At 37.1% G+C, this 17,533-nt stretch overlaps 2 protein-coding genes across 2 annotated transcripts; one reads left to right on the top strand and one right to left on the bottom strand.

The window, feature by feature from the left end:
- Positions 1-1,523: 1,523 nt before the first annotated feature.
- pofut2 (protein O-fucosyltransferase 2) lies at positions 1,524-6,769 on the bottom strand. Its single transcript, XM_068329053.1, has 9 exons — positions 6,583-6,769; positions 5,190-5,443; positions 4,936-5,080; positions 4,651-4,761; positions 3,684-3,750; positions 3,422-3,547; positions 2,818-2,998; positions 2,515-2,638; positions 1,524-2,239 (listed from the first exon to the last, which is right to left on the bottom strand). Exons 1-9 carry the CDS (start codon positions 6,756-6,758, stop codon positions 2,086-2,088), a joined length of 1,338 nt encoding a protein of 445 aa, XP_068185154.1. The 5' UTR covers positions 6,759-6,769; the 3' UTR covers positions 1,524-2,085.
- Positions 6,770-14,557: 7,788 nt separating this feature from the next.
- LOC137604552 (olfactory receptor 4P4-like) lies at positions 14,558-15,499 on the top strand. The gene has a single exon (XM_068328376.1). It carries the CDS (start codon positions 14,558-14,560, stop codon positions 15,497-15,499), a length of 942 nt encoding a protein of 313 aa, XP_068184477.1.
- Positions 15,500-17,533: the final 2,034 nt, after the last annotated feature.

Raw genomic sequence — 17,533 nt, 5'->3', positions numbered from 1 at the left:
CAAAAAAGAGCTGTCCCAGACCAAAGGACAAGCACAGATTTGTTTAGACAAAGCAACATTAATTAAGTTGACTACAGTACTCTAAGCACCTTTCCAACTGCTACCTCACCACATAAACACACAAAGGCATACAGTGTATATGTATTTGTGTGTGCGTGTGCACGCGCGCATGTGTGTGAGTGTGTGTGTGCGTAAATAGAAATATGATATACAGTAGTCTTCTGCTCTTCTTCCAAAGAGCTGTATTTTATCGCCAAAGGCTGAGGTCCTAATTAATTATAATTTATGAGGCCCAAAAAAAGGTTGTAATTTCATCAAGCACAACCAATTGCTAAGAATTAGCCAAATAGGACAACTTGTGACAAAATAATATTTGTGTGACACATACACTGTCTTAATTCCTGCGAATGATCCCAATATGAAATCCAATGAACACTGTGTTTGGGGAAAACTTCTCAACAATTTGTAACAAGAGAGCAAGAACCATCTGAGAAGGTTATATAATATTTTACACTTTATTTCAAGCATACCATTGACTAATGTAGTCATTAGGTTCAGTTATTTCATGACAAAGTGACATTTAAGTCAACGCTTTTATGCAAAACAGGCTGTTTTGCCTGGTGTATTTTGTATTGTACTAGCTAAAATGGTAGTACATTTTAAAATACTAGTACATCAGATTAAAATGATGGACATTAGAATGAGTCATGACAATACATATAATGTACACAATGTAATCAGTATTTTACCATTTTTAAGGACTGGAAAAATGTTGTCTCATGCAAAATAGCAGCTTGATTACTGGCTAGGTCTGACAAGACTTAAAGGCCTTCTTCATTTGGCATGGAATTTAAACTTTCAATAATAGGATCATAGAAATAATACAAAATTAGAGTACGGACTACTTTTTAAAACTCACAGAAAAGCACAAGGAGACATGTGTATGTGCACAATATAGACATTTTCTAATTATAAAACAGCTTTACTGACATGAAATCAATATTTAGGTAAAATGTTTTTCTGTTGCCAAGCGTAATACTGATTTTTATTTGCTTTAGTAAAATAATGAAAATGAAAGAGCTTTTATTCCTCATGTCTGTATAGGTTCTCAGTCATCCAGGTCATGGTTATCTAAAAGCTGTTTAAGTCAATCCACTGGATGTTAAGAAAGTTCTTGAAGACGTTTCGTCTCTTATCCAAGAGACTTCAGTTCAGAGGGTGGCTGATCATGTCCCAGGCTATAAACCCTGTGGGGTGTGGGTCAATCTGCTGAGACAATCTTTTTGGGAGTTTTGAAAGGACATGATTGATTATTCCTCAATTTTGAAATTATTAGAGCAAGGTCAGTCATCTTCAGATTACCACCGCTATATCCGCTGCAGCGTCCACGTTAAATTAAGAAGAAAAAAAAGATTTAAAAAAAGGGTTTTGATGAAGACTCATATTAATGCTAATTAAAAAAAACCTGTTGTGACCCAACCCAAAGCATGAACAAAAACAAAAACAAAAACGAGCAGAAAGTAAAAATTTTAAAAAGTTTATGAGTGAGGAAATTAATTGACCATTACAGCATGTGCTTAGACAGAAGTCAACCCACAATGCTTTTGACAAGCATTCACAATGAATTCACAAACTTCACAAGGCATCATGTACATTAAAGAAGACACTATCTTCATATTGTATTTGTGATTCCTGAATACTTTTCTGGCATCATTTTAAAAAATGTAACAGTAAAAGTTAAAGTTTAGATGGTCAACATCTCTGAATCTCTGAAAATATTGAACTGTACTTCTATGCAGCACTGTCTGTGGCAGTAGACCTGGTGTTCAGTGAGAAACACACTGGATTTTATTAATAAAACCAAGCTGCCATCAGGAGTCCACCATTAACACACACACTACAAAGTGTTTGAAAGTATTTAAACTCTACAATAATGTGCAAAAGGATTGATCATAGTGGTCACAACAGACCTGATTGCACAAATTTGAAACCATAAACACTCTGAAAATACTTTGAGATTGTATACAAGTCAGTGTCACTTTTGCAACTGTTTTTGGCACTTGTGTGTGACAGAAACAGGTCTCATCAATAAACAATTTTCCAGTGCGTGGGCTGTTCACACTCCTTCTCTGTGTCCCCACAAAAACGATTATATGTAGTTTTGGGGTTGAAACCCAGGATCTCCCTCTCTTCATGGATCCGGAAAGAGAAGGTTGACACTGATGTTCCGATGAAGTATCTAAGACAGATAAATGATTACGATTTTATCATAGTACAAAGTCTGTGACACAAAATGAGTACAAAACGAGCAGCTGCCTGAACCAGATTTTCAAGTTAAAATATTTTCTATGGAATGGAAAAGTACTGCATGTTTGGTAAAAATTTTCACATGGTCACACGGAAACTTTGGGTCACCATTTAACAAAAGACATCAGCCCATAAGTATCACCAAATCAAGATGCAACATGTTATGAAAATCTTTCAGAAAAAGAAAAGACCCATTTATTTATTTACCTCGCATGGGCGCATATCCACTGATCGATGATAGCCACCCCTCCATCTTTGAGGAGATCTAGGTCCTCTGCTGATGGCTCAAACCGCACCATTTGGGGTAAAATCTCTTTCAGCTCCCTCACCTCTAGGTTATGTAAATTATACAAATTTCTCATTAGAAATTTGCTCTTTTAACAAAATACATCAACCTTTTTGAATAGAAATATTTGAGTCTTAAATTTAAAATGAGTTCATCAACTGAAAGATGGAGCACAACTCCAACTTCTCGCTGTAACAGCTGTGAACGTGGTGTTCTGCCATCACCTTCTGAATATGCATCCGTCGCCACAAACACATAGTCCAGTTTGTGCTTTTTCATCAAGCTGCGTATTTTTTTGACTGCCCCCTTCAGGGTGGGTACATCTTCTCGGTGGCCCCAGATAAAGTCCTTCCGGCGCAAATGGACACCCAGATATGGACCTCCTTTAGCTGAGCCCAGTTTGGCCTCAGGAACAAAGAAAGGAATAGATCTTTGTTAAATCATCGTGTGAACTTTGAATACAGACCCCTTCAAAGGTGTGAAATCAACAGTCGTTTTAGAATCAAAACGATCACATGGACAAAATTAATAAATCGCAAACTCAAATAGCACCTAGATGATTTAATGACAAATTAAACTATAAGATTATTCAGCTGGTGAAAATTTGGCTGCTGCTTGACTCAAAGCTTACTTGGTTACAGAAAAATTATGAATGAACTAAAAACATAAACTAGAAGACACACTAGATATTGTAAGGCTACCAACAAAATGAATTTATAATCAAAATAATTTTATCACATAATAGAAACAACAATGACAGATGATGGCAAACAAGTACAGTAATGAGCAGCAAAATGTGATTAATATGATATTTGAAAACTGTCTAACTTTCATACGAGTCCAGTCTTCACTGTAAACCGTGTGGTCTTCTTCATCCGTCGAGTTCAGGTAGTTTGCTCTGAAGTCGTCTCCTATGACTCGCAGGTGCTTGGCAAAAACCATGCTGCGGCGAGTCTAACGTAATCACAGACAGTTTAAAGACAATACAGCACACCTTAATGTCAGGGCAAAAAAGAATAGATTACAGAGATGTAACAGGTATACATACTGTACATCTAACACTCAGCAACATTACTCTCAGTTCACTTACGTCCCAATAATCCTTTCCAGCGTAGTGATCATGTAGGAGAGTCTCTGCTCGGTCTAGCATGACTGATCTGAAAAACATTGGTATTCAAACCTATTTCTTACAGCGTTGTCAATATCAACAACTGTTTTTTTTTCCTGTAAGTAACACCACAGTAATGTCAGAACATCCTTAAGCTTTTTGCAACTACCCTTAGAGAAGCAAGGACTAATGTCTGAAGATGAATACTGTACTTATCTCTTTGATTGTACACCTATCATCTAGTCAGATAGCTTCACCTGGCATTACATCAACACAATGGGATTAGAAATGGATACTAGTTCCATATTATACCTGACTACAGTAGACTTGCAAGAATGGTGCTGTAGAAGGCTATATAATTCAATGAAAGAGTCAGCAGACGTCATGTGCGTTTGGATGCACATACTTTTACTCTCAGCTGTCCACGCAAAACTCACATCACTCTGGGCTCCATCTAGCGGGCACATGTGGACATCAGTTGACATCAACACTGAACATCAGTACAGGTGCCAATTGCGAAGACTTTAGAATAACAATAATCTCATTCTGTAAAATAAGCTTCTCTCTCAGAATATAGAATATACGTGTGTTGGGAGTGCTCACTCTAGACAGATCACCGTGGCATGCTATCATCAGTTAAAACGTTAGTAACTGTTCATTACCTTTGTCTCCACAGTATTACAAAATTTAAACTTAGACATATAAATATGGTTGTTTTCATAACTCACTTCATGACTTATCCCAACGGCTATTAAATGTAATGGTTTTGTCATTGAAAATTAATTTTCAAACAGTCCTTGGGCAGAATTGCCACAATATATATATATATATACTGTATAAGTATGACTACACATTATACATTCTAATGGTTCTTGAAGGATGTCAATGAGCTGTGTGCATGTAAACAGTCAGTAATTTCTTTTACTAACATATTAGCCAGCAGACTCACGTCACTGTGATATTTTTCTGAAGAACTGGAGCCATGATGGAGGCATGGCCTTGTGCTGATATGCATTTCACAGTTTGAGCTCTTGTGTCCTCGTAACCCCAGAACCAGCCCCTAGAAAGCAAACACAGATCAGATAAATAAGGGTTAGGGTTAGGGTGAATGTAAATCTATCGCTGTCTGACAAGATTCACTGAGTTATTCAATGACTTAAACATGCAATAATTACATCAGACTTATAAGAGAAACAGCATTTACATCTGTAGACTGTGTATTATGTGGCTTTACCTGTAATAGCCCTGTTTATCTTTAGAGTACATTAACTTTTCAATGCATGGCCGCTCATCAACTTTTTCCTCCCATTTCCCATCAGTCCATCCTTCAGCATAATTCTGCAGTACAAGAACTTGGTCTATGAATGGGCCTCCATTCTCTAAACCCAAGGAAGGGAAAAATACACTCAATGCGTGTTTGACTGCACTTAAAATGAGCAATTTGTTTTTGCTCAGTTAAAAAAAAAACAAACAAACAAAAAAGCTCACCAGCAATGAACTCCTCATACTCAATGATGGGCACGTTAGCATGTAGGCTAGTGAGGCTGAAGAACTCTCCCCATGGGATGCGGATCTGATAGATATTGGGGCTCTGCCAGTGGTAGAGTCGACCCCACGGGGGAAGAACCAAAACCCAGTCATCCCCATCCTTCCTCAAAGTCTTCACCAGGGAGGCCATGCGGATGTAGACATCTCTGCGCAAGTTAAAACCTTCTGGGGGGTTCACATCATACAAAAGATACCTGCGCACACAACATGAGGTCGTCATCAGCAGGTTCACTGTAAAGTAACATCATGACATCATGTCTGCTCTCTGACAGTTGGTAACTAGAAGAGGCTTCTGACAGAGCAGACCTCCTCAATACTGCATTTTCCACTGAACTATAAGACCTTTACTACCATCTAGTGGATTGAAAGATGTAAGACATTAAATCCATCAAGATCAAAAGCTGACAAATCTGAAAAATCCATTCCTGCCATCCAAATTATCAAACATCACATGAAGACAAAATCAGTGATCTTTTTTGTCAACATGCAGCTGTTGAGATCCAAATTCTGTTGAGGACCAACAGATATACATAATTTAAAGCCCAACTGTATGTGTTATCTTCAAACACAAGTAAATATATGTGGTTAACATAATCTAACATGTACTAAACAGGCCTTTCATGCCCTTTGACAACATTTGGGATGTAACTTGCTGAAACTGCATAATGGCCTCTGTCTGATCTGCAATTCTGCGCAACCATGAAAAAAAAAAATTATGATATGACATACAGAGGAGCAAGTCGTTCTTTAACACAGTATTAATTGTTTCATAGTGTTTTTATATTTGGTCTTAATTTAATTTTAGGTGAAGTTAACTGTCATTCTTTTAATTTATAGCAAGGACACAATAATGTTACAAGATCATATTCCTTCATTGTTATGATGACTATATATACAGTGTGAACAAATGATGAGAACACTTGGAACACTGCTGGATCACCATGCAGCAAAGAAAACTTCCAACATGTAATTCACAACAACTTCAATTCACAACCTTTAAAAACCTTAGCCTCACAACAGTCGGGCTATATTATATTTCACAGACTAATATTATCTAGATTTAAACATGGATGTCCCTTAACATTCCACAGATAAGGTTACACTAAATGTTTTCTCATGAAGCATCAATATGAGCCATCAATACGCCAAACTCCACAACACAATCTATTTTTGCAACCTGTAACAGGTCGATACAGAATAGGCGATCATTTTACACACTAAAAATAAATAAATAACGCATATGCACGTATACATTTATCGTTAAAAGTGAGTAATTTGTCGTAAACTACTCGTCTAACGTTAGCATGGAGTAGCTAGCTGTTCGTCAACTCACCTCAGATTCCTCGCTGCAGCGGTGGATACAGAAGCCGTGCGGCTAGCGCTGAAAACATTGTCACTGCTCACTATTTTAAATGTTGCGAACATGACGGAAATGGACGAATATGATGAAATAATATAAAATAGTGAAGCAGCAAATAACACTGGCATATACACCAGTCTGTTCGCCATATTTCCTCAAAGCCACGCACTTCCGGAAATCTAATAAAGCGTCTGCAGTTACTTAGCAACCAGTGACGCGCTGAATCCATGTGCCGACAGGATCGCGCACGTAAATCGCGGGAGCGCGCACCGTCAACGTGAAATCCAGGTTTGTACAGACGTATACGGTTAAGGAACTATAGAATTGGCCTCGGAGATGTTCATCAGTGAAGAGAGATAATTTGTGTATATAGTTAGTGATAATCAAGCGTGACTTTAGATGCAAGATCTCATTTTAATGAAGAGATACAATTTTCTGAAGTTTTCTGAAGAGATTATTTGGCAGATGTAGCAATGGCTGATAATAGTAGGCCAGTCATTTTATTTAAGCTGGGATCATTTAAACTGTCCATCCAAAAAATACTTAATTAAATAGGTTCTGATCTTTTTCTTTCAAATTTAACGAATCTGTTATTGTGTTGAGGATTATGATTATGGTTATGCCTGTGATGGTTAGTATTATTAGTTTATTACTGTTTTTGTTGTTGTTGTTTTTGTTGTTGTTTGTATTGTAAGTGCTTACTACCAGGAATCATGGAATATCTGATGTATATAGCTATAAATACACTTGAGCGGTTATCTGTCTACCGGCCCAGTGTTAAAGTATGTCGATTAAAAATTGTTAACCATTCTGTCACATTTACATTGCAATATTTTTCGATCCTTTCTCAAAAAGACACAATTCTGAGATATGCTTACTAACTAAATTTTGCAAAAGAGCAAATGTCCAAAAAGTTTTCTGGCTTTATCAAAGAATGCAGGTTACTAATTCTAGAAGACAAATGTTAAGCTTGTTCAGGTTTAAGATATGATCTTTTATTTGAAGTGTTATGGTTGCTTTATAGAAGTGATTGTACCATGGTTCGATTAATAATATTTTATCTTTCAGAAGCACAATGTCATTTATTTTTTCGTTTTTTTAAACTCTCCATGTCGTCATGGATGACCATCTCATATCAGTCCATCTCAGTCCATCTCATAGCAACAGCCAACCAAAACAAGCAACCATAACACTTCAAATAAAAGAAGAAGAAGAAATATACTTTATACTTCAAATAACACTCCAAATAAAAGAAGAAGAAGTATACTTTATACTTCAAATAACACTTCAAATAAAAGAAGAAGAAGTATACTTTATACTTCAAATAACACTCCAAATAAAAGAAGAAGAAGTATACTTTTATACGTCTTCTTCTTTTATTTCTCCACTGCTCAGGAAAAAAACAAAACAGAACATACCACAAGACATACACTACACTAACAGACACATGTAGCATCAACAGTACATATACTAAAAAAAATAAAATTAAAATATGAACAGTATAAAATTAAGATATAAACAGTATAAAATAAAATAAAATCCATTTAACCGCCTGCTGACCTCAAGCTAGAGAAGTGTGCTCAGGGTTGATACTGACCTCTCGTGGTCAGTTTTAGAAATTACTTCAAGGTTGTACATGGCAGTTTGAGTTGTGGGTTTACATAGAGTGTAAATCCACTGACTTTATCGTCTATATTTCGCCTGTTCTCACTGCTTTAATACAACAACTACTACTACTACTATTACTACTACTACTACTACAACCATTATATTATTATTATTATTATTATTATTGTTGTTGTTGTTGTTGTTGTTGTTGTTGTTGTTGTTGTTATGATGATGATGATGATGATGATGATGATGATGATGATGATGATGATGATGATGATGATGATGATGATGATGATGATGATGATGATGATATGATGATAATGATGATGGTGATGATTATTAATACAGTCAGGAGAATACTTGGGGTGTCTTCTGGTAGGAATCAGGAGAAAGAGACTTGGTGGTGGACCCCTATTATACAAGAAAGAGGCTAGCGAAGAAGTGGTGGGACACTAAGATGACTGATGAGAGGAGAGGAGAAATTGAGATGCAATGTAGATAAAAAGATCTCTACAGGTTGGCCAGACAGAGGGATTGAGATGAGAAGGACATGCAGCAAGTTAGGCTGATTAAAGACAGAGATGGAAATGTGTTTACTGGTTCCAGTAGTGTACTGGGTAGATGGAAGGAATACTTTGAGGAGTTGATGAATGAGGAAAATGAGAGCGATGGTAGACGATGCAAGTGTGGTGGACCAGGAAGTAGTAGTGATTAGCAAAGGTGAAGTTTGTAAGGCACTAAAAATGATGAAGTACGGGAAGACATTTGGTCCAGAAGACATTCTTATGGAGTCTAGGAAAGGTGGCTGTGGAGTTTTTCACCAGGCTGTTCAACAAAATTCTAGGATAAGATTGACGAGTCACACAATGGATTTGTAGGAACAAGTAGTAGAGGCAAGACCCAGGACAGAAGTGAATATTTGCAAGCAACAATAAGATAACAGATAGGATTCGTCCCACAGTGGGTGAATTTCCAATATGGTTTCAAATGTATTTTCATGACCAAGAAGACTGCCACAAATGCAGTATTTGCCTTTAGGATGTTGATGGAGAAGTACAGGGAAGGTCAGAAGGAGCTACATTGTGTCTTTGTAGATCTAGAGAAAGCCTATAACAGGGTACCTAGAGAGGAACTGGGGTATTGCATGAGGAAGTCTGGAGTGGCAGAGAAGTATGTTAGAATAATACAGAAGATGTACGAGGGCAACTGAACAGCAGTGAGGTATGCTGCAGGTATGATGGGGGAGTTCAAGGCAGCGGTGGGACTGTATCAGGGATCACCTCCAAGTCCCTTTCCTGTGTGCAAGGGTGATGGATAGGCTGACAGATAAAGTAAGACCTTAACCTCCATGGAACATGATGTTTGCAGATGACATTGTGATCTGCAGTGAAAACAGGGACCAGGTGGAGGAACATCTAGAGAGGTGGTGGCATGGAGAGGAGAGGAATGAAGATTAACAGGGGTAAAAACAGAATATTTGAGCATAAATGAGAGGAGTGGAGTAGGAAGAGTTAGGCTATAGAGAGAAGAAATAGCAAAGCTGGAGGGCTTTAAAAACTTGGACCAACAGTCCAGAGCGACTGTGAGTGTGATAAGGAGGTGAAGAAACAGATCCAAGCAGGCTGGAATGGATGGAGGAAAAGTGGCAGGTGTCTCATGTGACAGAAGGGTCTCTGCTAGAATTAAGAGAAAAGTTTATGAGACAGTGGTGAGGACAGCCATGTTGTATGGATTAGAGACAGTACTGCTGACAATAGGACAGGAAGCCAAACTGGAAGTGACGGAAATGAAGGTGTTGAGGTTTGCTCTAGGAGTGACCAAGGTGGATAGTATCAGAAATTAGTTCATCAGAGGAACAGCCAAAGAGTATTTTGTTGAAAGGGTGATGAAGAAGAAGCTACCAGGCAAGAGGGCAGGAGGACACCAAAGAGAAAATGGATGGATGTAGTGAGGGAAGACATGAGGGCAGTCAGTGTTAGAGAGGAGAATGCAGAGGATAGCCACATAGAAAAGGATGACATGTTGTGGTGACCCCCTAACAAGACAAGACGAAAGAAAAAGGTTGTTGTTATTATTATTATTATTATTATTATTATTATTATTATTATTATTATTATTATTATTATTATTATTATTATTATTACTATTAAGAAATTAAAGATCTGCTGCTGGAAACTGAAATCAGTTGTCATGTAATGTCACAAACAGACATAAATACAATTACAATACATCACCGCTTTGAAGCGGGATGTAAAAATACAGAGTAAACAGGGTCATTAGTCCAGTATTGCATTATTCCCAAGAAATCAATTTGTGGTTGATGCTGTGCTCTGGGAATACAGTGGCAACAGCCATCATGCTCTGTGGAAATTCCCTTCCTACAATAACAGAAAGTCAGATAGTAACTGCAGATAGTTTACAAGGCTCTAACAAAGAAACTTCTTCTTTCTTAGTAAAATTCAAACTTTATATTATATATATTATATATTATATTTATATTATATTTATATGACCTTTAACATTCAAACTGGGATTTATGGACAGTTGGACATGATGAGGCTTTTAAAGAAGGGTTTGGTCATGGTTGTCAAGTATAGATGGAGGAGGTCAGTACAATCAAACCTACATCTTCCATACCGGATCGGTCGAGGCCCGGGTTAACAACGACCGCCATCGGTGCTGTTGACCTACAGGGTGCCGATGGAAATTGGACTACTGTTGGCTGAAGGAGAGGAGGAACGTGTGCCTGTAGGAAGAGAGAGAAGAGGAATGCCAAGAGTACAGGACTGAGAGTAGGGACGTTGAATGTTGGGACTATGACAGGAAAAGGTAGAGAGTTGGTTGACATGATGCAGAGGAGGAAGGTAGACATACTGTGTGTCCAGGAGACCAGGTGGAAAGGTAACAAGGCTAGAAGTTTGGGAGCAGGGTTCAATGTGTTCTATCATGGTGTAGATAGGAAGAGAAATGGAGTAGGAGTTATCTTGAAGGAGGAGTTTGTTAGGAATGTCCTGGAGGTAAAAAGAGTGTCAGATAGTGATGAGTCTGAAGCTAGAAATTGTGAGAAGGATGCTGAGTTTTGAACTGCCAGGCAGGAGGCCTAGAAGAAGACCAAAGAGAAGGTGTATGGATGTAGTGACAAAGGACATGAAGGTAGTTGGTGTGAGAGAAGAGGATGCAGAAGACAGCGTTAGATGGAGGCAATTGATTCGCTGTGGCGACCCCTGAAGGGAAAAGCCGAAAGGAAAATAATAATAATAATTTTTTTAATTCTTTTTCTTGGAGTAGAATTTCTTGGAGTGACCTAGGGTCACTGTGTCCATTGAAGTGTGAGCTGAGGGCAGCAGAGACTGCACTGGGAAGTCTGCAAAGAAAGTCACATTAACTTTGTCATCCCTAGTTGCTCACTATTCCGTAGAAATGTCATAGTAGCCATGGACTATAGCTTAGTAGATGATATAAAGAATGAGACATTTAAAGGGGTGAATAGGGTAATAGCACAAAACACGGAACGGGTAAGGGAAAGAAAGGAACAGAAAATACAGATGATTGGGGAATAAATATGTTAAAGTGAATCAAAAGAAAAGAAAAGAGAAGAAAAGATGGGAGATGTGACCTAATTGACCACCGCATGAAGAAATGCTTGCATTAAAAGTGTGACAGAAAGAAGAAAAAATTTAATCGTCATCTCAGACCTTAGATCAAATCAGTAAATGGTGGAAACTGAAGAAAAAACTGCTTGGTTTGGGGTTACACACGTTACATGACTCTTTTGTTCTAGTTCAATAGTCTAACTCATTCATCCTAAAACATCTTTTTCCATCCATCAATCTATAGTATCTACTCAGATGGATTGGATGGATGGATGGATGGATTGTAGGCTAACATCCATATCCTTACTATCATAGATGAAAGACTGAAGCTATAGAGATTTGTACTGGAACCTCCCTGATTGGTCTCACTAAAAATTGATAAGGAATAAGTAATATAGATCAATCTAGACTGGCTACATGCTTTGTGCAATTAGAGGAAGGATAATCAAAATATACAAAATATCACATTAATAATTTGAGACTGTTGTAATCTTCGTTTAATGCTGCCTGTTGACATTGAAGCCGTCCAAGAGTTTCACTTTATTAATGAGTACCTCAGAGGGAAAGCTGTTTTTGTTTTTAAGGTGCTACATACAGAGGAGTCAACAGGTCAACAGGTCATTAGCTGCACTCTCCACTGAGAGCAATTAATAAGTCAACACCACTCTGGTAAGACCTCATCTCTGATTCACACCAACAGGCTGTCAAGTCTGTATACCTTCAGTCTTATTTTCACACCAAAACCAAATTAATACTATATTTAACATTGATAAAGTTCATTGCCATTTATCAGCAACATGTTTATGTTTTATTAGCACTTAGTCACACATCATAAGCTATGCATGGTTTTTCATTCTAATGCAATGATTGAGTTGCGAGAAGATGTCATTAGTAGATGGTGCACAAACAAAACTATCCTGACCTTTGTCCATAGGTTATGATGCTTTGACAACTTTGTCACAGCGCTTTCATGTCTGAGTCCAGTATCAGATGTCATCCATTAATTACAACTAATATAACAACAGACAGTCAACAATAGACATAAAGCTTCAAGGAAATGTCTAGATAAGATATGATCGGACAAGTTAGTGACATATTGGCATAAAGGTGACAGGAATTAATGTGTGCTGTAAGTTCCAGGCAGACATCTTCTGTGCTGTGCTGTTTGGCCTGTCTTAGACAAAATGAAGGAATTTAAAGAGAAAGGTAATGCAGTGTTGTTGTTGCTGTTTTTTTCAGCCTTTATTCTAAGGCATTCAGATCAACAGATGGTATTTCATCCGTGATCCCATGGCAGACAAGGCTGTAGATTACATGATTGTGATCGTCCTGTCTACAAGACAATGCATGGATGACTATACAGATTGTATTTCAAAAGCAAAAATGGCTAGCAGGACACATTTACATGAAAATATTTATGTGGTGTAAATACCTGCTGCTGTTTAAAACTCAGTAGCTACTTTTCAGATCATAAAGTAATGGAAGGCTATTGGCTGTTCTTGGTGTTGCTACTGCCTATTAACAATAAAGTTAGAGTTAAACTAAGAATTTTGAGAGTGATGAGTATAATAGACCAACAGATATTCCTGATCTAATCACTCAATGAGTAGGTGGCACCTAGTGCAGTATCCATGGTATTCTCTCTCTTCATATTATGTATTACCAAAATGCTATACATTTTGAATTTCAGGCTGAAATTGTGACAAATAAATGAGTCTGCACTATCTGTGTAGGTTTTCAGTTATCTAGGTTATGATGATCCAAAGCTGTTTAAATCAATCCACTGGACTTGAAAAACGTTTCTTGAAGTCGTTTCATCTCTCATCCAGGAGGCTTCTTCAGCTTCTTCAGAACTGAAGAGGCCTCTTGGACTTGGGTTGTGAGGCAGGGTACACTCAGGACACGATACAGTGACAGTACTGTACTGTACATCGGTTATTTCCTACATTTATTGATAAAGATAGTACAGAGGTGTTCATTCCTGTCATGCTATTTAAGTCAAATGTTTATTTATAGCATTTGTTCATCTTCTTAACTGCTGATTCCACTTTTTCGGGTCATGAAGTTGCTGGAGCCTACCCCAGTGGGCTTACGAGCAAGAGACGGGGGACACTCCAGGTGCGAAGCCAGTGCACCGTGGAGCCAGCTAAAAGAAAAACAATCACACACACACTCACATCTATGGACAATTTGGAACTGACCAATTCACCTGAAGTGCATGTTTTTGAAGGTGGCAGGAAGCAGGAGAACCCTGAGAAACCCCACGCAGACATGGGGAGAACGTGCAAACTCTGCACAGAACAGGACTCAAACACAGAACCATCTTGCTGTGAGGTGACAGCTCTACCTAGATAAGAGGATTTTTTTCTTTGTTTTGTGACACAAAATACTCATTTGGATATGACTAACAGCCAGAAGAATGGACTGCTGTCATATTGACATACCTGATAGTCTCTTTTGCTGTATCTTGGTCTATCCCACAGTGTTATAATAATATCTGAAGTTACCTAGTAATAAGTATTATACATATAATTATTTTCTTACTACTCATCTATGAAAGCAGGATCAGTCATCAGTAGGAAGTCTCATGTGCATTACGTCATTGGCTGTCACTGCCACGAGACAACATAAACACGTTACCACACCGGGTCAGGTGTAGGTAGGCACAAGATAGTGTGCTTGACATCTGATTGTGTAAATGCATCTATGTGGTGTTAAGATGACATAAACTGTAAAGTCTTGTAATGGATAATGCCTCAGTAGTTACCATGTTTACTCTTTCAGGATTGAATGACATATCTAACTACAGACTTACTGTCTTCTCTCTCACTTTACTGTGTTACAGTATGATTTGGCTGGTGAATCTGACCATTATTTTGACAATTCTTTTTGATAAAAACCTTCATGAACCCATGTATATTTTTCTCTGTAACCTGTGCATCAATGCATTGTATGGGACGTCTGGTTTTTATCCCAAATTCCTCATTGATCTTCTGTCTGCCACTCATGTCATTTCTCACGCTGGATGCTTCCTTCAAGCTTTTGTGTTGCACTCCTCAGCCTGCGCTGATTTGTCTATTTTAGTGCTAATGTCATATGACAGGTATGTGGCTATATGTCGACCTCTGGTGTACCGCTTGGTGATGACAAAACAAAGGATTTCGGTGTTAATGTTAATTACTTGGCTCATACCACTTTCTCTTTTGTTCAGCAGCACAATGTCAACATTAACTTTGAAGTTATGTGGCTCACACATACCAAAAATCTACTGTGTTAATTTTTTTATCAATAATCTCGCTTGTTCAAAATCTATCACAAATAAAATCATTCCAGCATTTAATTACAGCTTCTATTTTTGCCATTTCCTTTTCGTCATCTGTTCTTACATGAAACTCATCAGAATGTGCCGAGCATCCAAAGAGAACAGGAGAAAATTTTCGCAAACATGCCTGCCGCATTTATTGTGTTTAATGATGTTTATTATATGTGCGCTTTTTGATTTGATGTACATGAGGTTCGGCTCAAAAAACTTATCACAACATTTAGAGAATTTTATGGCGGTGGAGTATGTCCTCATCCCTCCACTATTCAATCCTGTGATCTACGGTTTAAACCTGACAAAAATAAGAATTCGAATTCAAAGTGTTTTATGTGGAAAACATGCATTTTTTAGAAAAATCTCATGAGGTCATCATCATAATTAAAGAAAATTTCCATTTTTATGTGTATGCATTTACAGGTTGTGCAATGTATGCATGTCAATGTCCTGTTTACTTGATAACTGCAAAACTCTTTGATGGATATTGCAGCAAGTAACTGTAGTTACACTTACAGGTTGACTGAAAGTCAACTTATTTTTCTCATCACTACTTGTTCTGCTCAGTTTCATCAGACTATGTACATGTTCCTGTGTAATCTATGGACTGTATGCAACTGCAGGCTTTTTCAACAAAGTACAAATGGAATTCCCTGACATATCACCTCAGTTCAAATTATTTTCTTAATCATAGTTTATCTGTGACTGTTGTTTATACAATGCTCAGAATTTAAATGGACATTCAAACATGCATCGGATGAAATCCTGAAACAATGTTTTTTTTACTAATAGATAAGGTTGTGATGTTTTTCTTTACTGGTTGTTTCAAAGTTATTTATTTGGTTTACACTTATCTGTTTTTCTGTCATTATGTACAGTATAATGTAAATGGAAATATTATTAAATTACTCTGTGTCAAACTATTTTCTTCTTAAATCTTTAACTGTGTGATTGGTTTGTCTTTCAATCTTCTTGTAAAGGGAACATCACACATACTTTCTCTAAAGCCCAGTCAGTGATTTCACAACTGCTTTCACAGGTTAAATTTGCTGTCAATTAAACCATAAACAGATTTTGTTAAAACAGGTACACATGCTCCTTTGAAAGTCTATTAGAGAGATCTGATTGATATATGTTTGACATTACTTTTGTTCTCCAGACTGTCCATCACCAGGAATGATTTTGACATTGACTTTTAATGGCAGAGACTCACTCGGTCTTGGTATTTGATGTCATTTTCCTCTGCCGAGAGTTAGCACCTTTGACTAGTGCACTCACCAGCAATGCCCCAGCTGCAGCCCCAACACCTGTCAGTCAATTGATCATCTCATGTTTGATTGATGAACATGTCTCCATAATGCTGCTTGTGATGTACAGAGAAAGCTAAGTGATTTATTGATATGGTGCAGAATGAATGAATGAATGAATGAATGAATGAATGATAACGCAGTGTCACTAAAATATATCAAGCTAAGATGAATTTATTTTTTGCTTTTGAAATACCTGTAATTCAAAAAGCATTGCAAGATTACATTAATGCACCCCTTGCTAAATTTTTAACCAATATTAAATTCATTCATTTGGTCTTGTTTATTCTTTTACAAGAACATGTAGCTACTCTTACACCTTCTCAGACAGCATGATGTTGTTGTCCAACACTACTAATTCATTCTAATTTAGTATATGTATTACCAAAGTAATACTGTTCTGCCTCTGCAACTTCAACACAGTTGTCATATTTATAGTACATGTGAGGGCAGTGGCTTCTCACTCTCCTGTTTGATGTTTACCTGTGGTGTTTTTAGTTTTATTGCTTACAAGTTTATTAGACCTATGTTAGGCTACTTTACATTACAGTCACCAGGACTTGTTAGAACTCGTTATTATTATTATTATTATTATTATTATTATTATTATTATTATTATTATTATTATTATTTATTATGTTATTATTTCAGTTTTTTATAATTTTGAACTGCATTCCTAATTTCATTTAATTTGATATATTATATTTAATAAAATTACTTTAAAGGTTATTCTATTATTCTTTCTCTTATATTACTCATTATTAAAGATAGCAGTAAGTTATCATTTGAACTACCAGACTACCAGGATCTGTGCTGCTGATCAGGTTATATTCAGTGGGTTTCCTGGTGTCTCCATGGTGGCCTATTGGTGGTGATGTGACTGCTGTTTTTTTGTTGTTTTTTTTAATTTTGTTGTTCGGCTAAGCTCCTCCAATGAATAAAGGTTTGTCATTGTGTTCTGGTTGTAGTCGATTTTCTTAAAATTTCTAGTTTCTTGGCATTTTCTTTATCTATTGTTTATTTTTCCTAACAGTGCCTGTGGCATATCTTTTTGTCTTTGGATGACCTGCTCCTTGTATGTTCATTACCTATTTTAA

The sequence above is a fragment of the Antennarius striatus genome, chromosome 12 (genome assembly GCF_040054535.1).
Source record: "Antennarius striatus isolate MH-2024 chromosome 12, ASM4005453v1, whole genome shotgun sequence".
NCBI classification, from domain to species: domain Eukaryota; kingdom Metazoa; phylum Chordata; class Actinopteri; order Lophiiformes; family Antennariidae; genus Antennarius; species Antennarius striatus.
This window is presented reverse-complemented; position numbering and strand designations above follow the sequence as displayed.